At 41.7% G+C, this 25,432-nt stretch overlaps 2 protein-coding genes and 1 long non-coding RNA gene across 9 annotated transcripts in view; all 3 read right to left on the bottom strand.

Annotated features, from left to right (window-relative positions):
* Positions 1–25,432, bottom strand: part of LOC121635255 (NLR family CARD domain-containing protein 3-like) — a 1,000,352-nt gene that overhangs the window by 576,598 nt on the left and 398,322 nt on the right. The window lies entirely within an intron of this gene.
* Positions 1–25,432, bottom strand: part of LOC121635309 (V-set domain-containing T-cell activation inhibitor 1-like) — a 38,867-nt gene that overhangs the window by 5,649 nt on the left and 7,786 nt on the right. The window contains exons 2-3 of one of the 7 annotated variants that reach the window (XM_041978453.1): positions 18,008–18,375; positions 880–1,017 (exon numbers count right to left, since the gene is read on the bottom strand). Coding sequence is in view for 3 of the 7 variants with exons in the window: in XM_041978448.1 (XP_041834382.1) it covers positions 24,868–24,989 (122 nt within the window). In the remaining 4 variants the exon portion in view is untranslated. Of the gene's footprint in view, positions 1–562; positions 845–879; positions 2,024–7,176; positions 10,367–18,007; positions 18,376–23,731; positions 24,990–25,432 lie in introns of those variants that run through there. The other 6 variants (XM_041978451.1, XR_006009381.1, XM_041978452.1 and 3 more) reach the window with 6 other exon arrangements.
* Positions 17,496–17,989, bottom strand: LOC121635375. Its single transcript, XR_006009447.1, has 2 exons — positions 17,911–17,989; positions 17,496–17,533 (listed from the first exon to the last, which is right to left on the bottom strand). It is a non-coding gene; the product is annotated as an uncharacterized LOC121635375 (long non-coding RNA).

Raw genomic sequence — 25,432 nt, 5'->3', positions numbered from 1 at the left:
AAACAAGGAAAACCTGCTGGACTGCAGCCCTCATAGGACTGAATTTAGTAGCAGTTATAGACCAATAATGTTACCAAGACTTTACATTTCTTATTTTTATTTCATTATTATTTAAACAGAAACATCCAGAATGAATTTCCTGCTCTAAATAAGTTCATACTTGGTGTGGTTTTTAGTTATCTTTATATTATGTGTTTTTAAGCCCTGAGAGGTTATAGTTTGGATTTTAACTGGAAAAAATATATAATTCTAACTGTTTAATAGCTGTAAACTTGTTTGTACTAATTTAATTAACTCAGAAAGAAAGTTAAATCACCGGTCTGAAGCTAGCTGATGAGACGCGATGAGAAAACTATTTCTAAAAAGCTTTCTGGTTATTCCGGTAATTCGGGTGATTTACGGGAAACACTTAGCCAAACCAAACCAAACTAAGCTAAGCTAAGCTAACTAAGCTAAGCTAACTAAGCTAGCTCATGGCTAAACTTTAACAGGAAGTGAAACTAGCTTGTGTTCTGCCATTAGTCTCCTTTTAGGGTTATTTCGGACCAGTCCGCCCACTGACCTCCAGAAGTCGCTCATCTTGTTTCTTTGGACAGTAAAAATCTCTTAACTCTTGTTTTTAAGCTGCAGTTGTAACTGCGACAAAAGAAACTAACAAAGACGCCACGTACAGCTAACGTCAAATAAACAGGAACAACACTCCGACTGCGCCTAGTGACGTAGCAGGCTCCAGATGTAGATGGAGAGTTAATGGTCTGTGGTAGGATGCGGTGGTTCAAGAACAACTTTAGTCCATGTTGTTGTTGGTGTTATTAGGTCAGTGCGTGAAAATAAAGTCTATAATACCCACTAGCCTGAGTGTCGGCTGCTGATAACGAGACAGCAGTAGCTGAGCCGCTAACAGTCTGGATCCCTTCCAATGCCGGGTCGGGGTGGGGGAGTGGGGTCTGTCCCAGCAGCTGTCAGGCTAAAAGGGACCATCCTGGACAGATCGCCGTTCATCATCGGCCCATGGACCTGAAATAAAGTTCTTTATTAATTCAAATGGTTTAACAAAGAACAGATGTGTTGATACATTATTTATTTGGTGTAAATCTTCATCCTCAGGACAAGTGTCATGTTGCGTAGCGATGGGAAGTTTGTCTCTTTTCAATGAGTCGGCTCGTTTGACTCGACTCCACTGGAAGAGCCGACTCTTTCGGCTCAGATGGTTCTTTGTTTAGGACAGGGGTCTACAACCTGTGGCTCTTGGGTCACATGCACAGTGTTGCCATCTTAACGACTTTGTAGCTACGTTTAGCAAGTGTTCAGATGCGTCTACCAACGTTTTTCTTTTTTAAAGCGACTAGCGACAAATTTAGCAGCTTTTTCTGGTGCATCTGGAGACTGACGTAAAGGCAGGAATCTTTTCTAAAGCAGCCAGAAGAGGCTTTAGTCCAGCATCAGTTCAGCTGCATTCAGAGCGATGATCACCTCTCCTCCACGAGCAGGCTAAAGGTGAAACATGCAAAGCTGCCGCTGGCTGATCGCGCCCTAGCTTACCATCAGAATGCCTGTTAATGAAGAGTTTGAACAAAAACATTTAAAAGGTAAAAGTACTGTAACATGTTGTAAACTCATAATTAAAAACCAAATAACACTTAATAAAACGAAACTAAAAAGCAAAGAAAACACTGGCAGAAAAATGTCGCTATGAAGTTTTTTCAAACCGCTCAACCCGCTTTAAACACTCATATTTAATCTTTATTTAAAAGATCACACAATTTCTACAGTTGTGTGTGTGTGTGTGTTCATTCTTCTTCTGCTATTTTCTTTCCTGTTCCTCTTCTTCTTCTCTGGTTTGTTTCTTTTGCTGGTCACATGAAGCTATTCAGCTGTTCTGCTCAGCAGTCCTACGATTTCTGCTGGTATTTCTCCGTCTGCTGCATCAAGCGACAGATGGTTAAGCTCCGTGAAAACGGACCAAATAACGTACAAATTACGTACAAATTAAGTACAAATTACGTACAAATTAAGTACAAATTACGTACAAATTAAGTACATAACCGACGCAGGAGACGGACAAAACTGTCCGTCTGTCTGTGTATCCGTCTTACGTTGAGCATAAATGGGCCTTAATACATAGTTTTAAACCATTTTGTGTCTAACTTTGGGTACTTGTTCAAACACACACACAAATATCTAGAAATTACACAAATAAAACATTTACACACATTCAAATTACAAAAATACTTTTACCCACAACTTTCTTTACCTTCAATCCCAACAGCAACTCCCACCAACCCCAGAGGATCAAGTTTATTTTATTTTCTATAATTACTCCGTTAATATCTGATATATTTTTCATTCAGTTATTTTATACTTCATGTCCATCAGGAAACACACACAGCTGAACAATCAGTCCTCGTCACTGTTGTCATTTCTGAGGAGAATTACTGGTTAAAACTGACGTCTTGCATTCAGCTTCCATCTCTTAATGATCGTAAACTAGCTAGCTAGCTAGCTAGCTGCGTACTCTGTGCTTCTTTCCTGTCTCACCTGAAACAACAAGTGTTGGTGGTGGACAGGTGGAAATGTGGGCTGTCTGTCTGCTGTAACTGAGAGAAGCTAAACTACGAAGAAAATCACATGTAGATGATAAATGCTGCCATGCCAGTTTGTACTCGATTTTCAGAATATAAACATTTGATATATCGCACATAAAACTTCTTAGAATACATCAAGTATACCCAGTATATCACCGTGCCCTACTTCCATCCACAGCTCCATCATCCATGAGATCCAGGTACTGAATAAAGTGGTATTCTAACTCAGACAGGCTTCATACTACAAAGCACTACGAGCAGACATGTAACCACCACCAGACTCACCCCACTTCCACATCCACTCATTCCACACACCACTGAGTCATGCACCTTTCAAAAGGCGTGAGACACACACCCACAGAAACACACACACCACCCAGATGCTGACGCTGCATCACCTGTACCTCATGAATAATTCCACCATACCAGTATGGCTCCTACAATATTTTTACACAATAATTAGCCAATCACCAACATGTAGGACACAAATCTAGCAGAATATGTCATAATAAACAAACCCACACAGCTACTCATGAGTCCAGTTCTCAGCCCAAGTGATCAGTCAAGAAATAAAAGTCTAAAGGCGCATTCAGACAGAGAAGTTCTAAGAACGCAGTTCTAATAACTGTCCTAGTTCTAGGAACTACCTTCCCCAGGGGAACTGTTCCATGCTGCATTCGTACATGAGTTGGGGGGGGGTGGGGGGGACCGATGTGACGCAACCGTCTGCGACAGTGACGTTTGACTTTAGCTCCACATAACAACTGTGGAAGTATTAATAACAAAAACAAAAGTAACAAAAAAAAACCCACGAAAAAAAAGACAAAGTAACACCACCAAGCTAATATGGAGAAGGAAGAGATCGTAGTGTTCATGCTCTGCTTGATGGAGATGTTACTGATGGACGATACAACCAGGCGTCTCACGTCGAGGCTGGAAGGCTCCTGAAAGTCAGAAGATGAAAAATCCAGCGGCAGGAGATACGCCGCAGACAAAGGAGACGACGTGTAAGTTTAACTTAGTGAACATGCACTGATTGTATACGTGTCTTATGAGTAAACATTTCAGACGGTTTTCTACTGTCTGTGTTGAGCAGATTACAATAAATAAATATTTCAGACGGTTTTCTACTGTCTGTGTTGAGCAGATTACAATAAGTAAACATTTCAGACGGTTTTCTACTGTCTGTGTTGAACAGATTACAATAAGTAAACATTTCAGACGGTTTTCTACTGTCTGTGTTGAGCAGATTACAATAAGTAAATATTTCAGACGGTTTTCTACTGTCTGTGTTGAGCAGATTACAATAAGTAAATATTTCAGACGGTTTTCTACTGTCTGTGTTGAGCAGATTACAATAAGTAAATATTTCAGACGGGTTTCTACTGTCTGTGTTGAGCAGATTACAATAAGTAAATATTTCAGACGGGTTTCTACTGTCTGTGTTGAGCAGATTACAATAAGTAAATATTTCAGACGGGTTTCTACTGTCTGTGTTGAGCAGATTACCATAAGTAAATATTTCAGACGGTTTTCTACTGTCTGTGTTGAGCAGATTACCATAAGTAAATATTTCAGACGGGTTTCTACTGTCTGTGTTGAGCAGATTACAATAGGTAAATATTTCAGACGGGTTTCTACTTTCTGTGTTGAGCAGATTACAATAAGTAAATATTTCTGACGGTTTTCTACTGTCTGTGTTGAACAGATTACAATAAGTAAATATTTCAGATGGTTTTCTACTGTCTGTGTTGAGCAGATTACAATAAGTAAACATTTCAGACGGTTTTCTACTGTCTGTGTTGAACAGATTACAATAAGTAAACATTTCACACGGGTTTCTACTGTCTGTGTTGAGCAGATTACAATAAGTAAATATTTCAGACGGGTTTCTACTGTCTGTGTTGAGCAGATTACAATAAGTAAATATTTCAGACGGTTTTCTACTGTCTGTGTTGAGCAGATTACAATAAGTAAATATTTCAGACGGGTTTCTACTCTCTGTGTTGAGCAGATTACAATAGGTAAATATTTCAGACGGGTTTCTACTTTCTGTGTTGAGCAGATTACAATAAGTAAATATTTCAGACGGTTTTCTACTGTCTGTGTTGAACAGATTACAATAAGTAAATATTTCAGATGGTTTTCTACTGTCTGTGTTGAGCAGATTACAATAAGTAAATATTTCAGATGGTTTTCTACTGTCTGTGTTGAGCAGATTACAATAAGTAAATATTTCAGACGGTTTTCTACTGTCTGTGTTGAACAGATTACAATAAGTAAATATTTCAGATGGTTTTCTACTGTCTGTGTTGAGCAGATTACAATAAGTAAATATTTCAGACGGGTTTCTACTGTCTGTGTTGAGCAGATTACAATAAGTAAACATTTCAGACGGTTTTCTACTGTCTGTGTTGAACAGATTACAATAAGTAAATATTTCAGACGGTTTTCTACTGTCTGTGTTGAGCAGATTACAATAAGTAAATATTTCAGACGGTTTTCTACTGTCTGTGTTGAGCAGATTACAATAAGTAAATATTTCAGACGGTTTTCTACTGTCTGTGTTGAGCAGATTACAATAAGTAAATATTTCAGACGGTTTTCTACTGTCTGTGTTGAACAGATTACAATAAGTAAACATTTCAGACGGTTTTCTACTGTCTGTGTTGAACACATGACAATAAGTAAATATTTCAGACGGGTTTCTACTGTCTGTGTTGAGCAGATTACAATAAGTAAACATTTCAGACGGGTTTCTACTGTCTGTGTTGAGCAGATTACAATAAGTAAACATTTCAGACGGTTTTCTACTGTCTGTGTTGAACAGATTACAATAAGTAAACATTTCACACGGGTTTCTACTGTCTGTGTTGAGCAGATTACAATAAGTAAATATTTCAGACGGGTTTCTACTGTCTGTGTTGAGCAGATTACAATAAGTAAATATTTCAGACGGTTTTCTACTGTCTGTGTTGAGCAGATTACAATAAGTAAATATTTCAGACGGGTTTCTACTCTCTGTGTTGAGCAGATTACAATAGGTAAATATTTCAGACGGGTTTCTACTTTCTGTGTTGAGCAGATTACAATAAGTAAATATTTCAGACGGTTTTCTACTGTCTGTGTTGAACAGATTACAATAAGTAAATATTTCAGATGGTTTTCTACTGTCTGTGTTGAGCAGATTACAATAAGTAAATATTTCAGACGGTTTTCTACTGTCTGTGTTGAACAGATTACAATAAGTAAATATTTCAGATGGTTTTCTACTGTCTGTGTTGAGCAGATTACAATAAGTAAATATTTCAGACGGTTTTCTACTGTCTGTGTTGAACAGATTACAATAAGTAAATATTTCAGATGGTTTTCTACTGTCTGTGTTGAGCAGATTACAATAAGTAAATATTTCAGACGGGTTTCTACTGTCTGTGTTGAGCAGATTACAATAAGTAAACATTTCAGACGGTTTTCTACTGTCTGTGTTGAGCAGATTACAATAAGTAAATATTTCAGACGGTTTTCTACTGTCTGTGTTGAACAGATTACAATAAGTAAACATTTCAGACGGTTTTCTACTGTCTGTGTTGAACAGATTACAATAAGTAAATATTTCAGACGGTTTTCTACTGTCTGTGTTGAGCAGATTACAATAAGTAAATATTTCAGACGGTTTTCTACTGTCTGTGTTGAGCAGATTACAATAAGTAAATATTTCAGACGGTTTTCTACTGTCTGTGTTGAGCAGATTACAATAAGTAAATATTTCAGACGGGTTTCTACTGTCTGTGTTGAGCAGATTACAATAAGTAAATATTTCAGACGGTTTTCTACTGTCTGTGTTGAGCAGATTACAATAAGTAAATATTTCAGACGGTTTTCTACTGTCTGTGTTGAACAGATTACAATAAGTAAACATTTCAGACGGTTTTCTACTGTCTGTGTTGAACAGATTACAATAAGTAAACATTTCAGAACTACTGGATTTGACAGAAGTTGAGGCCCTTGGACTTGTTTCCTCCTTTCCAGTCATTCCAAACAGCAGTGAGTCGATACGTACACCTTTCAAATGTGGGGACACACATGCCCACAGCAACACACCCACCACCCACATGCTGATGCTTCGCGTCACCTGTACCACCGCTTGAATACTTCCAGTATACCAGTATGGATCCTACACTTTCTGACTGAGATCAGACTTCATGTCAATGACCAGAAGCTTTATGAAACGTCACGTTGGCTGAAATGTTTAGTTGTCGCGACTTTTGGTCTAGACTGTCTTGTCTGAGCACCAGATGATCCACGTTTCCACCAGTACTACAAACTACAAGATGTGTTAGAGACTGAGTTATTTCATTATTTCATTTAGCTAATTCCCCAAGAGAAGTGGAAATGAATATTTAGTTTATTTATAAGAATCAAAGGGAAGATCACAAGGCACTTAGAGATCATGACAATTCATTCAGATTGAGTAACTTGACAATTTAAAGAACTTGATTACAGAGAAATACAGAGAATAAAAATACACAATGAAAATTAAAATCAGTTAAGCTACTAAACATAAAAGAAGAACGGCCAAAATTTTGCTCACCTTGTGCTGAAAGCCAGTGCAAACAGGTGGGTCTTCAGAACTGACTTGAAAATATCCAAAGACTGAGCCGTTCTCATGCTCGGAGGAAGACTATTCCAGAGTCTAGAAGCAGCAAAAGCTCTGTCACATCTAGTTTTCAGACACGAACTCTAGACGTCTAAAAGCATTTCATTTTTCAACCTCATTGACCTACATGAACAGAGAAGCTCTGAAAGGTAGGTGGGAAGGCGCCCATTCAACATTAAAAACCACCAACCATCAGCTGTTTAGCTCAGTTGGCAGAGCGTCCATCTCTCATGCAGGCAACCAGAGTTCGATTCCCCAGATGAATGTAAACACCTTTCAGTTGGGTCCTTAGACAAGACCCTTAACGCTACTGCCTAACCACAAAGTTGCTTTGAATAAAAGTGTCTGCTAAATGTTCGTAATGTAATAAAAAGGACCCACCTACATGGAGAGAAAGAAGGCTGGAAACAGGCCAGGAAATTAAACACTTGACTGAGAAGCAAATATTTGTCTAACACCAGATGTCATTGCTGAATACACCTGAAGACTGAATTATTTCTGTATATTTGACAGCAGAAACATTCCTTCACTCCAATAAGCAGTCAGCTGAGCTTTGGCCATCCCACTGGCCCCTGTACAAACACTGTAGTACGAGTTCAGGTCATGCCTTCGGTACAGTAGTTAATAAACACATACATGTTAATTATAAACAGGAACATTTGCTGTCTTAGTGTCAAAGCCCTCTGTTATCATGGTCCGGGGAAAAAGTCTTAGTTTATCCACAACAGACTTACAAAAGATGCAGTTTCTCTAACAGCAAATAAACCTGGAGGAGAGAAAACAGCAACTATGGAAATATAGAGAGTTCTTGTTAAAGAGCTTCTTTAATCTGTGGGGATATCTGGGACATTATATCATATCAGTGGTTTATTGTTTGCTGACTCAGATCAGAAACAGCTGACAGGTCAGATTCATTAAGTTGTTCCTGTTCATGTTTATGTGCATCAGGTCTTCAAAACAACTAAATCCACCTCAAACAATAAAACCTTTTTCTGATCCACATCTATTAGCGAAGCATAACGTGGAGTGAAACCCGACTACTGAGGCTGTTCCTGCTGGTCTGTACGACCTCTGATGGTCTGTGACGATGCAGCAGCACCAGGGAGGCCTCACAGCTCCGTTTCTCTGGTCTTAGACAAGACTTTGAGCTTTCTGTGACAGAAGTGAAAGACGACAGGAGGTCACGGCTTCCCAGAGTTTTATAAACAGTTATCAAACAATAAAAAGTGAAGCAAACACTCCCTGTTCTGCCCTCATATTTATCTCTGAGGCCCAGCTGGAATGACAGAATTATCTCCTTGCTTTCCATAATTAATGCTCTGGTCTTTCCTCGGCTGAATGAAGCTCTGATTTCCTCAGATTTACACAGTTCAACCAGCTCTCATCTTGGAGGCTCCTCTGAGACACGTCATTTCACCCATCCACCCTCCACTGTGAGTGGACGATAGACGAATCCTCCACAGTCTGGAGGAACCAGTAATCCAGACTGCTCAGTTACTCCTCAGGAAAGAAAACCAACAGGAATCAAAACCAGCTTCTGCAAACCCAAACATTTCTTTATAAACAGGAAGTGAAAACCAACAAGATTAACTCTGTAAAACCACAAAAACAGCTCGGAGTGAACGGACACTAACTGGTGTCACTGGGAAGGTTTCAGTCAGTTCTATCACCAGAAGAATTCAGAGGTTCACACATTTCTAATTAACTTTGTTCACAAGAAGAGGAGGAGGAGGAAGATCAGCTGCGTTTGGCCCGAGGGTCCACCTAGCTGACGACATGTTGGAAAACATCTGCGTAAACACCTCGTCTCCACCTCCACTGCTGTGGAAACCACAATGCTGCTTTACTCCACTATCCCTCAGGGAGTTGTCTGCTCACTCGTCTTTAACCCTGACGAGTTCAGCAGAGACTAAAATACACCAGAAATCACCTGCAGGCTGCTGCAACACATTCACCAAAACCCAGAAACCTGTTGGTGATAAACATATGTACAGAGGAGGTTTTTCATTGTTTAGCTGCTGGAACTGACAACAGCATCAGGGTCTGCACAGGCTGATGAGGCGTGTCAATGAGATGCCGATAAGGACTCCAGTCAACGTGTCTGAGACAGATAATGGTGTAGAACCAACAACAACAACATTATAGAGAGTCAAAACAACAACCAGCACAGTCCTCGTCTCCCTCTACGTGACATGGAATCCATCACGTTACAGACCAAAGCAGATATGATCTGTGTTTTAGGACTCAACAGCTTCTAGACTGAATTCATTTTGTCTTCCAGGGTGTGTTTTACCTTGTTGGGCAGAGCCTGAACTGGCCAGTGGAGCTAGATAATCAGCAGCGTTTCCAGTTTAAGCTGGATTTATACTGGCGGAGCGTCTGCGTACGGTAGGTCGATGCTGGTGAAATGTGCTCTCACACTCCAGCGTAGGATTATGGTGTCATGTTGCAGTTTCTCTTCTGAACCTGAAGGTGGCCGTAGGGCTGGTATCGGCAGGTAAACTCCACACAGGATGGAGTTCTTTCCATGGTTCCCGTCAGTTACGACATTTTTAGATCAACGATGGCGGCCGACATGGCGGCTACACGAACTCATGGAAGCAAACGAAGAAATAATTCTAATGTTAAAAAACTTACAGTGCAAACAAATAAAAATGGTGTTTACTGCACAAAATCTGCAAGAAGATCCAAAAATCTGGAAACATGTAAACACAAACTGACCAATCACAAAGGAGTACTTCTGCGTGACCATGCTGGGTAGCATGGGTGCTCGTCAGGTCTGGAAGAGGTGCGTATCAAGCCTCTACAGACCTACGCGGAGCCTACGGTGGTGGCCAACCTTACGCAGATGCTGCGCGAGTATGAATCCAGCTTTAGTGGCTGATTCGCTTTATTTAACAACTATTCAGACCCCTTTACAGACTAACTAAAAAAGGGCTAGCGACAGCTGTAGCGTCTTTTTCTGCTGTTCTTAGAGACGTTTACAGCAGTGGTTTTCAAACTGGGGATTCCCAACGGAGGTCGTGAGAGAATTTCAGGGGGTCGCCAGATAATTGTGAAAAATCTATAGCCTACATTTATCTAATAAATTTGGGATGTTTACCAGGACGGTCAAAATAAACCATTAATGAAGAGATAAATCTTTGCACCGTAATAAACAAAAACAAACATAAACAACAAAGTTAGTACACATGCCACATTAAAAATCCTGTAGATTTGTAGAGGGCAGTGAAACTTTGCAACGACACACCCAATGTGTGCACGACGTCCTCATCACACCTGAAGACATGAACGCTTGTATAGAGGTGGATTGGTTATCTAGCACAGCCTTTCCCAAACTGGGGGTACCAAGATAATTTCAGGTTAAGAACATTGTTTCTCAACACACAACTGCAGGGATTTCATCATCTGCAGCCCATAATGTCAAAAGATTCAGAGAATCTGAAGAAATCTCTGCACGGAAGTGGTCACGCCACAAACCAACATTACGTGCCCGTGACCTTGGATCACTCAGGCACTTCATAACAAACTGACATCATTGTGTAGAGGATGTCACCACATGAGCTCAGGAACACTTCAGAAAGACGTCGTCAGTTAACACAGTTTGTCTCCATCTACAAGTTAAAACTCTACCATGCAAAGGAAAGGCCATAAATCAACACCCAGAAACTCCGCCAGCTTCTCTGGACCCGAGCTCGTCTGAGATGGACTGACACAAAGTGGAAAAGTGTGATGTGGTCTGACGAGTCCACTTGTCTAATTATTTTTGGAGATCATGGACATTGTGTCCTCCGGGACAAAGAGTACAGGTCTATCCAGATGTTATCAGCACAAAGTTCAAAAGCCAGAATCTGTGATGGTGTGTGGGGGGGGGGGGTTGATGCTGAAAGAAACATTCTGGTTTTGGAGCAACACGTGCTGCCTTCCAAGTAACGTCTTTTTCAGGGACGTCCCTGCTTATTTCAGCAAGACAGGTGTTAAACAGCGTGGGTGTGTAGTAAAAGAGTCCAGGTACTAGACTGGCCTGCCTGCAGTCCAGACCAAGCAAATTTTGTAGAAAGTCAACACAAGTTTCCATAAACTGCTGCTGAAATTTGCATGGTTGCCAGGCAACATAATGCAGCAGCATTCATGTTTGATGCTTCCTGTGTTTGATCCACCTCAGCTGGCCGATCTGAACCTGTTTTCTACGGACGGCCTGTTATACCTCCTGTCAGCCCAGACCAAAGAGATAACCTTGGATATAAAGTAGGTCCTATCTGGGATTTCCTGGTATAACTGAGAGAAATATGAGCTGATATTATGTGCTGTGTTAAGCTGACATCTCACAGGGAAAAAGGAGGACCAGTACCATCAGACCAGCTTCCTGAGATTAGTGACGGGACTGGCTGGTCACTGAGACCTCAACACCTCTTCTTAGCATCATACAGGCGTGGCCGGTTAATAAAAGGACAACTAACAATCCTTTTTCTCAACAAGCAGACCTGCAACTACAGAACAGATTTACTCCACTGCTGCAGGATTCTGCATCTGATAACCTGAATGAAATCTCTTGGTGGTTTTAGAGGAAACGATGTGAGGAACATCAGAACACACCCTGCCTTCCCACACACACCATGTGTGAGACAGAATGAAGTAAGTTTTTCGATAAAACAACAGATGGTGTCACCCCGGTCATGTCTCCATTAAAGAGCAGCTCTGCATCCCGGACATCGAGCTTGTCGCCGTCGGACTTCGCCCATATTATTTGCCGAGGGAATTTACCAGTGTTATCGCCATAACTGTTTATATTCCACCATCTGGTAACGCAGAAGCAGCGTGTGACGTCATCCACTCTGTAACTGCGGGACTACAGACGAAACACCCCGGGGCCTTCATCGTCATCACAGGTGATTTTAACCATGTGTCTCTCTCATCCACTCTTCCAACCTTCCACCAGTTTGTTACATGCACCACCCGTGAAAATAAGACTTTGGATCTGCTGTATGCAAATGTTGAGGATGCATACAGCTCCACTGCACTGCCACCACTGGGCAGGTCAGACCACAACCTAGTCCTGCTCTCACCATCATATAAGCCTGTTGTTCAACAGCACCCAGTCACAGTGAGGACAGTGAGGAAATGGTCTCCTGAGGCCATGGAAACACTGCGTGGAGCGCTGGAGGCCACGGACTGGGATGCGCTGTATGAACCACATGGTGAGGACATCGATGGCCTGACGGACTGTGTCTCTGACTACATTGGGTTCTGCATTGAAAACACCATCCCCACAAAAGAGGTTCGCTGCTACCCTAACAACAAACCGTGGGTTACCAGCAACCTGAAGATCCTTCTTAATGAGAAGAAGAGAGCCTTTAGATCGGGGGATCTTGCTGAACTCAAGCGTGTACAAAGGGAACTAAAACACAGCATAAGGGAGAGCAGGGACAACTACAGGAGAAAACTTGAACACAAACTGGGGGACAACAACATCAGGGACGTCTGGAGGGGGATGAGAGAGATCACAGGCTTTCAGAGGAGAGGTGGGGGTGCAGCTGAGTGGGACAGGCAACGTGCCAACGAGTTGAACATGTTTTTCAATAGGTTCAACTCCAACCCCTCCTCCACTGGCAGCCCCTCTTCTGCATCTCAATCTCAATACAACAACTCCCCACCTCCCCCCACCAACACCACCACCACCACCTACTGGGACCCGTTCTCATCTCCTGCCCCCAGGACTTCCTCACAGCCCCCACAGCTCTTCCCCACCTCCGGCTGCAGACACCTCTTAGCACCTCTGTTGTCACCTCCACCCCCCAGCCCACTGCTTACATCCACCTCAGAACCTGCTATACCCCCCACCCCCCAGTCTGGACTCCACATCACATCCAGCCAGGTGAAGAGAGAACTGGAGAGACTCAGACAGAGGAAAGCCGCTGGACCGGACGGACTCAGCCCTTATGTGCTGAAAGCATGTTCCGGTCAGCTCTGTGGAGTTCTCCAGCACCTCTTCAACATGAGCCTACGCCTTCAGAGAGTGCCAGTGCTCTGGAAAACATCGTGCCTGGTCCCAGTGCCCAAAAAAGGACGTCCTACTGCACTGGAGGACTACAGGCCAGTAGCACTGACCTCTCACACCATGAAGGTCATGGAGAGACTGGTTCTGGCGCACCTCAGGCCACTGGTGAGCCAATCACAAGACCCCCTCCAGTTTGCATATCAGCCCCATGTTGGGGTTGATGATGCAATCATCTACTTGCTGCAGAGGGCCTACTCCTCCCTGGATAGACCTGACACATCAGTCCGCATCATGTTCTTCGACTTCTCCAGCGCCTTTAACACCATCCAGCCTGGACTGCTGAAGGCCAAACTTCTGGACATGTGGGTGAGTGCTCCCCTCGTCGCCTGGGTAGACGACTATCTGACGGGCAGACCGCAGTTTGTGAGGTTACAGAGCTGCGTGTCTGATCGTCTGATCAGTAACATTGGGGCCCCCCAGGGAACTGTGCTGTCTCCCTTCCTCTTCACCACATACACATCAGACTTTAAGTACTGCACAGAGTCGTGTCATCTGCAGAAATTCTCTGATGACACGGCCATTGTGGGATGTGTGGAGGGGGGGAGGGAGGCAGAGTACAGGGACCTGGTGGACCGCTTTGTGAGGTGGTGTGGGGAGAACCACCTACTGCTGAACGTGGCGAAGACGAGAGAGATGGTGGTGGACTTTAGGAGGAAAAAGCCTCTGCCCTCTCCTGTCTGCATCAATGGGACGGATGTGGACTCAGTGGACTCATACAAATATCTAGGCATCACACTTAACAATAAGCTGGACTGGTCCACCAACACTGACACCATCTTCAAGAAGGGGCAGAGCCGGCTTTACTTCTTAAGGAGGCTCAGGTCCTTTCACGTCTGCAATAAGATGCTGCAGATGTTTTATCAGTCTGTGGTGGCGAGCGCCATCTTCTTTGCTGTAGTGTCCTGGGGTGCGGGCATCAAGGCAAAGGACGCCAACAGACTGAAGAAACTGATCAGAAAGGCAGAGTCTGCTGTCGGCTCTAAACTTGTCACCCTGGAGGAGGTGGTGGAGGAGAGAATGCTGGCAAAACTGCTGGCAATCAGGGACAACCCCTCCCACCCCCTCCATAACACACTGGACAAGCTAAAGAGCAGTTTTAGCAGCAGACTGATCCAACCCCGCTGCTCTAAGGAACGGTACAGGAGATCGTTCCTTCCTGCTGCAATAAGACTCCATAACTCATCCACCTCTGCCAAAGCCATGATCACACAACTGGACTAAGTCAACCACTGAACTTACTGCAACCTATAACTGTCGCTTGATATTATATATCATATTGATATTATATATCATATAATTATACAATATTTGTATCCTTTGCACATCCAACATTCTGTATCATCCTTGCACATCCTTTATTCACATAGTCATATTTACATATTAATATCTGATAGCTAGTTTCATTATTACTTCATCTTGCCACTGCACTTTATCTGCCAATCCACTCTGTATTCATATTTTATTTATTTCTAATTTTATTCCACTCTGGATTTCTATCTTTATTTTATTTCTACTTCTATTCCACTTTACTTATATTGTATATTTTACTTCTATTTTTTATTCATAGTTTATGCCACGTATGACACTGGACTACTGTAACAACACAATTTCCCTTCGGTGATAAATAAAGTTGTCTATCTATCTATCTATCTATCTATCTATCTATCTATCTATCTATCTATCTATCTATCTATCTATCTATCTATCTATCTATCTATCTATCTATCTATCTATCTATCTATCTTATGGCTGCACATCCAACGGTGGTCAACCTCACGTCACATCTGGGTCAAATGACGTGAAACAACAGATGTGTTAAAACCAGACAATCAGCTGTAAAAACAACATGTAACTTTACAGATTCGTCTATTATTTCACAGTTTGTGTTTGAAACACAGAGAAATACCAGAAATATTACTGAATCAGATTTAAAATGTTCATGTCTGATTTAAAATAACATTAAAAACCTCCAACCGCCAAAAAACATGCAATTTCTATTTTCATTTAAAAGGAAATACAATTTCATTTCAAATTAAAAGTCAGTGTTTTACATTTTAAAATGATCATAATCTCACAAAAATGTCATTTTAAACAAGTAAAAGTGTTAAATTCAAGTTCAGTATGTTAATACTCTGTTTGCTGAGCTGCTGCTGTTTGGATGCAGTTTTTCTATGTTAGTGAGAATGTCGCATGTTTCAGTCTGCCAAGCCTGGATGTGCCTGGATTGGCCTGGATGTGCCTGGATTGGCCTGGGTTTGCCTTGATGTGCCTGGATTGGCCTGGATTTGCCTGGATTGGCCTTGATTTGCCTGGATTTGCCTTGATTTGCCTTTCAGGAACAGCCATGTGAACAGTCGCATGTGAATGTGTAACTATTGAAGGTTAACCCTTTCATGCATCGTGTCCTCCTGAAAACATTATTTAATCATGTTTTTAACGATTAGATTAAAATAAATGTATAAAAAGCCAAATATTAAGAAATACAAAAGCCTCTGTGTTCATGTCTGAAGTAAAATATTACATGTAAAAAGCATGTAGCACTGTCTTAATGATTCATGCGTTAAAGATGCTCTACTTAACTTTTACCATTTTCCAGTGAAGCGCCCCCTATGGACGGCTAATCCAGCATCCTCCTTCATCCTTCCTGTGCTATAAGATCTCTCCAGCCAGTAAAAACCAGTCTTATGTTGACTCTGGTCTCATCTCTGTCTCTCTTTTGTTTCCTCCCTTCCTCCGATGGCATCTTCTAAGGTTTCTCTGCTGAATCGGCCGCGGTGCACCTGTTTGTTTAGATCTGCTAGCTAGCATGTGACGCGTGTGCAACGTGAAACTCCTGCGACGTCTCGCAGCGTCATGGAGGAAAAGTTGCCTGGTGCAGTTTCTCTGCTGCAGGAAGCTGCTGGACAGCGACGGCTTCAGAAAAGCACATCGTAGACGTCACTGTGAACTTTCTCTTCTGGAGGCTGTAAAAAGAGGCTTCATATAACAGAACCTCGAACACAACAATGCTAAGCTAACGCAGGTAAACACAGACGTTTAGCAGTTTGAAAAAGTTTCATTCACGGTTTTCATTGATCTCTTTCAGCGTGTTGTTTATATTTTCTAGTGAGCAAAGTAAAGAACTGTGGCTTCCAGTTACCGAGCATGGGCTACTATCCTAATTAAAATGAATAAATAAACATTACGCTAACGATGGATTTCAGCCGCTGCATTTATCAAGACCCGATCATTCCTACGCTGAGATCTACAGATACGAACGTTTCATACATCACACATGGATCCAATCCTAAGATCATTCCTGGGATCAGATGTGCTCATTTCCCCGTACGTGTGATAAATGAGGCCCGTTGTTCCTATTTTAGGGAAAAAGTGTTAATTTAACTTGGGCTTTATCTAAGGACAGGACTCAGCCAGAACAGAGTCTTTATGGTGGAAATGATAAAACCAAACATGGCTTCAGCTCGGGGTGGGGCCGGGGGTCCATGGCTGATTCATGGCCCATGAAGGGGTCCCCGAGGAACATAGGTTGGGAAGGACTGCTGTATCCGGTGTACACGAGCCTGCAGGGAGGCGACTGCATCCATTCGTCTGTCTGGATCCGTCCTGTATTTATTTCAGTGTGCAGACGTGACGGGTTTATGTACAGACCTTTATGAATGTCGGCCTTTTCTTGTGTTGTATGATATGCTTTCATTCTGGATCTATATATACGTGTGTGTGTGTGTGTGTGTGTGTGTTAGTCCTGAACACCAGTGCATGCTATCTTGGGTGTCGTGGCTCAAGATGTTTGGGAATCATGTTTGTAAAGTTCTGTGTAACTTCAGTTTTAAACGGAGCTCGTGGTTTAACTGTTTTCCTTTTTCCTGATTTAATGAAGGAAAATCATGTTACTGTGTGTATTTTATATGGAGTCTGTGGGAAAGTGTAAATTATGATTTTCATTGGTGTAAAAGTCCCTGGACGTCTGAGTCAGGGTTTGACAGACTTCAGCAGCAGGTTAAACTCGCCTGTATCAGCATGTCGGCTGTTTTCTGTTTGTTTTGAATGTTTCTGCCTGAGGAGGTGTCCTGTTGGTAGGCAGTGACATGTTGTTGCAGGCGTGTTATTGACGTTTATGCAGCTATCAAACACTGATTACACTCTGCAGAACATAAGTCATGTGAATCTGACACGAAGGCATTTTTCAGGATAACAACAAGCGTGTTCATTCACATCTGAACTGAAAGCAAACAGCTCTTCAGTCTGGAAATGGGAGGGTTTATGTTTTGTCTGGAACAGCAAACTAGACCAGAAAAGACTCAACAGAAGACCCAGAAATGAGATTAAAAGATCCTACGAGCCTGAATTGAGGACAACTGGACTTGTTTTAGTCTCTTAAACGTGTCTCCTCTCAGCCTGAAGTCTTCCTCAGGAGGGTGGGGGTGTAGAAGTGCACCAAAGGAATATTAATATTTGATTTGTTGTTCACCTGTTGGGTTTACCAACACTGGAAACAACATTTACATATTTAATTACTAGACGGGGAAACGGATGGAGAGAATATCAGAGAATATTAAAGGAATGTGTGGCTGGGGTTTGATAACAGTAACTATAACCTACAGATGTAAAACCTGGAGTTGAACCGTATTAGAGGGATTACACACAGATGGTTAGCAGGTTAACTCGAGGACGGGTATCAGTATGTTCATATAAATAATACTAACTCACCACTTTCAGGCCACATGTCCCACACGGTCCTGTACTCGGTCCGTATGACTTGTACGACGTCTTCAGCAGTATGAAACGCCAACGATTCGTTGTGTTTGTGTTAACGATGGACCTCCGGGAGACAGAAGGTTCATTTCACAAAGGCAGCAGGAGGGATGGTCTTACTATCTGGAGACACGGAGGAGTGGAAGGATCATCCTGGAGATATGGATCCACGGAGCAGGGAAGGGAACGAGGAGCAGTCCATGTTACAACGCGGTCCGACAGGGAACCAGTGTGGGGCTGGGTCCATGCAGCAGGCTTACAGGACTGGATACAGGTGTGGATGATCAGGAATCTGGAGCGTGGCTGGCTGGAAAGGGCGAGGCCTGATGGAGGTGTAACAGGTTGGAGGTGGAGACAACTCTTAGAGACAGAACTGGAAAAACCAGTGGCCCAACATCCACTAACCATAAGTCAACAAGCCCATTATTTATCCCACGAAAGACACTGAACTTCAGTCAATAAGAGACTTAAACAGGATAAAATAAATACAGAGAAATGATGAAGCTGCCATTGTTCAGTGTTTCCAGCTGTTTCATCTGCCCAGCAGAGGAAAGTAAAACGTCCCAGTTTCTCTGTTACATAAAATGTATAAAATATCAAATGTTTAAATGTTTGGTAAAAAGGACGTTAACAGTAAATCGTGGAGGGAGCTGCTCATTTTTCTGTTTATATGAGTTTTAGTTAAACTCTTTCTGTCTGGTGAGCTTTTTAATTCTTTTTAATTAAGCATTAACTTTTTATTTTTCTTGTTTTTGTGCAGGGCCGATGGAAATAAAATAAAGAAGATAAAGGGAAGTCTTGATGATGACAAGATGACTGTAAAATACTTTGTTCCTTTTTTAAAGATGCTGTAGCTGCAACTTTTTTCTATAAAATCTGACTGATTTGGACTTGAGTTGTTTATGATGAAATCACACACGAAAGAAAATGTTTTCAAACTCCTGAAAATAATTTGTTTGGTCCATCAAACCTGAAGAAGGCAGGGTGGACAACGAGGGACAGGAGGGACCTTGGCATGTAAGGGTGAACGAGAAGAGAACAAATAGCTTATTTTAGATTAAAAACCTAATAAACCAGTTAATCCCTTATCAAGCGGGGTCATTTTGGCAGAAACCCTCTGGATTGTAAGTACAGGCTTGGGCTCTTTGTAAAGGTAACACTCTCTAGTTTCACCCCCAGCAATCAGAACCACTGTAAGTATTACTGATAAAAAGTTATACACTTTACAACACACAGAAAAAATATGTTTTTGTCCTCTCCTAACCTGTACGGACAGAATGAGACCAAACTTGATGGGAAATATTGATGTTTGACCGATAGAGAGCCCTCAAAGGTAAAGAAAGTCAACATTTAAACTCTCTGCTTTTCTGTGGTTGTTGTTAAAATGGTTTATATCATCGGAAAGATGAGACTTTGAGTTTCACTGGATGTGAATATTGTGGGCGTTCATGACGGAGGGGCTTCACACATGGCTGCAATGTTGTTGATTAGTAGTCGTGTACCGGGACCGTTAACACAGATTAAAACACAAAGTTTGCTACAACACCACCTCACAGTTAAACCCCGTCATCACAACAAAGCCAAAATACATCATAGTACTTCCTGTAAAGGAGTAGTAAGCAGCAAAACTGGAACATGACGGCGTCTCTGACTGTAAACAAAGCTCGAGATGAATTAAAATGTCTGAACTGTTGACCAGAAAGAAACTTAAACCAGAAAGAAAAGCATTACAATAACTGATCCTGCAGGAGACAGAAGCATGGACAGGATATCTGGAGAGGAACTGTCTCACTCTGTACATCTTTAGCTGAAATATTAAGATTTTAATACGAAATATTAAAGTTGACTTTGAATACAAATGAGCTCAGAGGTTCTTTACTTCTGATAAATTAAAATAAAGTGATTTCAGCTTGGAGGACAGCTCCTCTCTACAGGACCAATGAGCAAAACTTCTGGTTTTGTCCTGGTTAAACTGTAAAAACTCGTCTGCCATCCATGTCTTAATATCCAAAAATACAGTTTGACTAACTACTAACTAACTACTAACTAACTACTAACTATGTAATTTACTACTAACAATGTTCTACTAACTACTAACAATGTTCTACTAACTACTAACTATGTAATTTACTACTAACAATGTTCTACTAACTACTAACAATGTTCTACTAACTACTAACTAACTACTAACTATGTAATTTACTACTAACAATGTTCTACTAACTACTAACAATGTTGAATATTATCTGCTGACCAAAGTAAAAGGGTAAAACGATTGTCCTGACTAAAACTAGAAAATAAAGTGATGTTTTCTTGGACTAAAATAAAGACTAAAATACTCGACTTATAGTCGACTAAAACTTGACTAAATAAAAACATGAGGTTGACTAAATGTGATAAAAACTAACAAGTGCGACTGAAACTGGACTAAAACTGAGACCAAATTTAAAAATGGCTGATAAAATTAACACTACTTCCAGGTCAGTAGCATGACTGGGTAAAAAGGAGCACTTCAGAGAGGCAGAGTCTCTCAGATGGAAAGATGGACAGAGGTTCAAACTGGGTCAGAAGGATGTTTCTGACCAACATCTAAACCTGGAGGTAGTTTATACAACTCTTAGTGAAGTGAAATGTAAGAACGTTTATTACTGAAAACACAATCAATCCTTGTTGAAGGAGAGCATCACACCAGACTCACGGAGAGTCTCAGGAGGCTCTGAGAGACCAGAGAAAAGTTTTCTACCTCTCTGTTGTCCTCAGGAGTCACCAGGACCAGATAAGACTGACTTCCTCCCTTGGAGCTTCCTCATAAACAACCTGTCTTATCTGGCAGATTCCCAGTATTTTGTAGCCTCAGCGTCTCCTACAAGTTCCAGGCTGTCCCACATCCAAGCTCGGCTCAGCATTTAGTACTCAGAGAAATACACAAGTATATACTCAGAAAAAGATGATGCGTACAGATGGATAACCATGGTTAAAGGCTGTAATGGTTAGAATGAAAAAGGAGTAAGAAATGTAATGAAGATGAATGAAGGGAATAATAAAAAGATGAGTAATGAATAATAAAGAATAAGAAGAAGTTTATTCTACAAGATTCTGTCATGTTTTCTCATGAAGTTAAACCTGGACATTAAAGCTTGTTTTAAAAGTCATTTTATTTACTGAAGTAATCTCTTTAGAAACCTTTTACATAACTAATTTTCCACCAGTTGGTATAAAAGGTGTCAAACTCAGTAAAAGCTGAGCTGAATGAAACCCTGCTATGAAACGTGGAAACAGATTATTTCTGACAGTGCTGTTCTAGTCTTTGCTTCTGGCTTGTATTTTACTTACTGCTGACGTGGCTCTGCTCCGGAACAAGGTTCTGATTTCGTTACCTGAAGGAATCTATTTGGTTCTACTTTGATCAAGTACTCTTGGATCTTGCTTATTTTTTGGCTCTTGTGATCAAAGATAATTCATACATCAGACGTTTGGTGCAGTGAGGTAGAAACACCTCGAGCTTCAGCCACCAGAGCTTGGCTAGCAGACACAGTATCAATCCCCTGGGATTCTCCTGCACCTCAGGCCAGCCCTCCTTCCAGGCCGGTCCCTGGTCCACTTGGTCCACTGGTCCCTGGTCCCCTGCTCAGGATCCAGTGATGAGCTCTGGCACCAGCTAGGGGCTAAACCTGAAGCAGGTCTTACTCCTCCAGTACCTGAGATGTGGACCCGGATCGAGGCTCACAGAAAGAGTGAGGGACTTGGAGGCCACTGTGACCCGTCTTTTCACCTGGACGATAACTTTCTGAGGCTGCTGCTAATTTCAGATCCTCGTCTTCATCCTGTAGCTATGGTGTGCCTCAGGGGTCTGCTTTGGGGTCTTATTATTCCTTTTATATCTGCTCCCTCTTCAGCACATTTTAAGTTCTTTAACTACGCCTCTTATCACTGCTATGCAGATGATATTTAGCTTTATATTTCTCTTAAACCCAGGATATTTTTAAACTACAGATTTTGCTCAAGTGCTTAGAGTCTGTCAAGCGTTGGATGGCTGAAAGTTTCCTGCAACTTAATGATAAAAACTGAAATCCTAGTCTTCGCCCCTGGTGGTTTTCTAGTCCAGTCTCTTGTCCCACTGGCCTCCTATGTAAAAACTGGGGTAACCCTTGACTCTGACTGACTTTAGACACCCATGTTAAACCACTGGTTACATCTTGCTTTTATCATTTAAAAACTATTGCTAGGCGAAGCACTATTGTGTCACATTCTGAGCTGGAAATGATCATAAATGCTTTTAAATCTTCAGGCCTGGACTATCGTAGTTTTATTTCCACTCGCCTCAATAAGAAATCACTGGAACGTCTCCAAGTTGTACAGAACGCTGCTGCAAGGCTGCAGATTAAATCCTCAAAATACTCACGTCACCCCACTGTTAGCTCAGCAACACTGGCAACCAGTTCAGTTCAGTTCAGTTTATTTGCCATTTGCAGTATAAAAAAACACATTGGAAAACAGTTGCAAGAAGCTCAAGCATTGTCCACATATAAACAGACGAAACATAAAAAACACAAGCCTAAATAGACAGACATGGATAGATCATAAGAACACATAGATGCCAGTAATATAATAAAACAACAAAACACTGTATAAATAAGTAACAATAAAAAGGCAATAAAAGCAATACAATAAGGTGCTTGTTCGAGGTATTCAAGGTGCATTGTTCAAAGTCTTCACAGCTTGTGGAAAAAAGCTGTTAGCATGGCGAGATGTAGTGCATTTAACACAGCGATATCTTTTCCCTGAGCGGAGGAGGTTAAACATCTCGGAAGCAGGGTGGCCAGAGGGATCCCTGATGATCTGCAAAGCTCTGGTTAAAAGTCTGGATTTGTAGTTGACCTCTAGGACTGGTAGGTCACAGCCAATTGTCCTACGAGCAGAGCGAACCACTTTGTTTAAAATTTTCTTCTCTTTCACAGTGAGATTACCGAACCACACAGTAATAGAGCTGGTAAGAAGACTCTATACCACACCGATAAAAGTTTAAAAGACTAGTTTTGTTTGGCGTAAACTCCCTTAGATTCCATAAAAAGAAAAGACGCTGGCAAGCCTTTTTAGCAACGTTAGCGGTGTTTGAATGCCAGCTTAGATCCCTGGAGAGAGTCACATCCAAAAACTTACATTTCTCAACCATTTCTACCTCCGAATCATAGATGACAAAAGGCAAATTGTTTTTGCCACGACGGAAATCAATAACCAGTTCACAGGTTTTTGAAATGTTCAGAATGAGGTTATTTTCTTCACTCCAACGAACAATGTTTTCTACCTCTGCACGGTAATGTGATTCATCATTAGAATTAATAAGTCCAATAAAAGTGGTGTCATCTGCATATTTAACAATCAGATTGTTGGGGTGGGTAGCAGTACAGTCGTATGTATACAGAGTAAAAAGCAAGGGACTTAAAATACAACCCTGAGGAGAGCCAGTGCTCACACAAAGCTCTTCAGAGACACAGTCATTGATTCTGACCTTCTGTGGTCTACAAGTTAAAAAGTTTAAAATCCATTTGCACATGGCATCGCCCAGTCCGAGAGATTTCAATTTGTGAATGAGCTTCACAGGAACAAGAGAATTAAAAGCAGAACTGTAATCTATAAAAAGCATTCTCGCATAAGATTTTCCTTTATCCAAATGTTCATAAACGGAGTTCAAAGCAGAAGAAATAGCGTCTTCAACGCTCCTGTTTTGTCTGTATGTAAACTGGAATGGATCCACAGACACAGGATTCTGACCTTTAATGTAGTCCAACACCAGACGCTAGAAGGTTTTCATTAAGACGGAGGTTAGGGCCACAGGCCGATAGTCATTAAGACTTGTCACAGGTGTCTTCTTAGGCACAGGTATTATCACAGACTTATTAAAACTGTGTGGCACTGTGCAGTACCTGAGTGACATGTTAAAAAGACGAGTTAAGACAGGAACAAGGTGCTCTGAGCACAGCTTAAGAACACGAGGAGGGATGCCGTCTGGGCCAGGGGCTTTCCTCACCTCGGTCCTGGACAAGACTCTCACAACATCCTGCTGAGCAACAGTAAAACCATTCTGCTCACAGCAGAGAGAGGAAAGGACAGCACACTCGTTATTTTCAGTTTCAAATCTGCAATAAAACTGATTTAGTTCATTTGGGAGAGAGGGCTCTGTTAGAAACTTTTAACCTTTCAACATTTAAAGTTCCTCTTTGTTTCTAACAACTGGTCCACATAACAATGTAGAAAGACAGGATGTGGTGAGTGCTGAATACAAGATAACTGCACTTCTCCTCTGAAGTATGTTCGCATATCTGGTTTGGCTGATTTACACAATCCACTCAATAAAAAGGCTCAGCTGGGGTGAAGACGTTGGAGTTGACAGACAGACACTCTTGAGTGATTATCTGACTCTGGTCTCTCCCCATCATGATGTGCTGAAAACTTATCCTGAGTTCGTGTGTTATTTTATGTCAGGAAAACCCTGACAAGGTCAGAGGCAGTGCTGTTCCCTCCTCTTGTTTTCCAGGAGGTGATGGTGTTCAGACCCATCCACCTGCGGCGAGGGTCGTCCTCTTTAAAGTGTCCCTCTATCGTGTCCCCATAAGCACGTTTTGCGGCTTTGATTGACGCTCCAATGAATATCTGGCCTGCCTGTAGGCAGCAACATCACCAGATTTAAAGGCCACAGCTCGTTCCTTTAGTTTCATCTTCACATCAGGGTTAGTCCAGGGTTTTTCACTGGAATGTTTTTAATAACCTTCTGTGAGATACAACCATTTATATATCCAGTCAAGACACCACAGTATTCATCCAGGTCTTCTGACTGGAAGAGACCAATCTATGGCATCAAAACAAGCTTGTAGTTGAATTCCACCTCTGTAGTCCAGCACTGTGGAGTTCGTGTTGTTGGCTTTATTTGTCTGCTCCTCTGGATGTATGTAGGAAGGAGAAGAACGGAAGAGTGATCAGATTTGCCAAACGCTGGTCTGAGATAAGCTGACTTGATATTACTATAACAGTGGTCTAAAATCCGTGTTCCTCTGGTAGGATATTTCACATGCTGGTAATAGTTGGGGAAGACATTCTTAAAATTACTGTTATTAAAATCACCCGCTACTACAACCGCTGCATTAGGATGAGAGCTCATATCTGTGTAAGATGTCACTAAAGTCATTGAGAGCAGTTGAAGTGTCAGCCGTGGATGAATGTTTACCGCACATAAGAACAACAATGAAAACTCTGGAGGGAGGTAAAAGAAACAAGACCTTCAAGATTAGCAGTGCAAGTTTGATTCACAATCACACTGTGCACCAACAGTCATTTATAAGAAAACACACACCTCCTCCCTTTGTTTTCCCCGTGCGCTCTTTC

The sequence above is a fragment of the Melanotaenia boesemani genome, chromosome 24 (assembly GCF_017639745.1).
Source record: "Melanotaenia boesemani isolate fMelBoe1 chromosome 24, fMelBoe1.pri, whole genome shotgun sequence".
In the NCBI taxonomy this organism is placed as follows: domain Eukaryota; kingdom Metazoa; phylum Chordata; class Actinopteri; order Atheriniformes; family Melanotaeniidae; genus Melanotaenia; species Melanotaenia boesemani.
The sequence above is the reverse complement of the archived record's forward strand: the minus strand, read 5'-3'. Positions and strand labels throughout refer to the sequence as shown.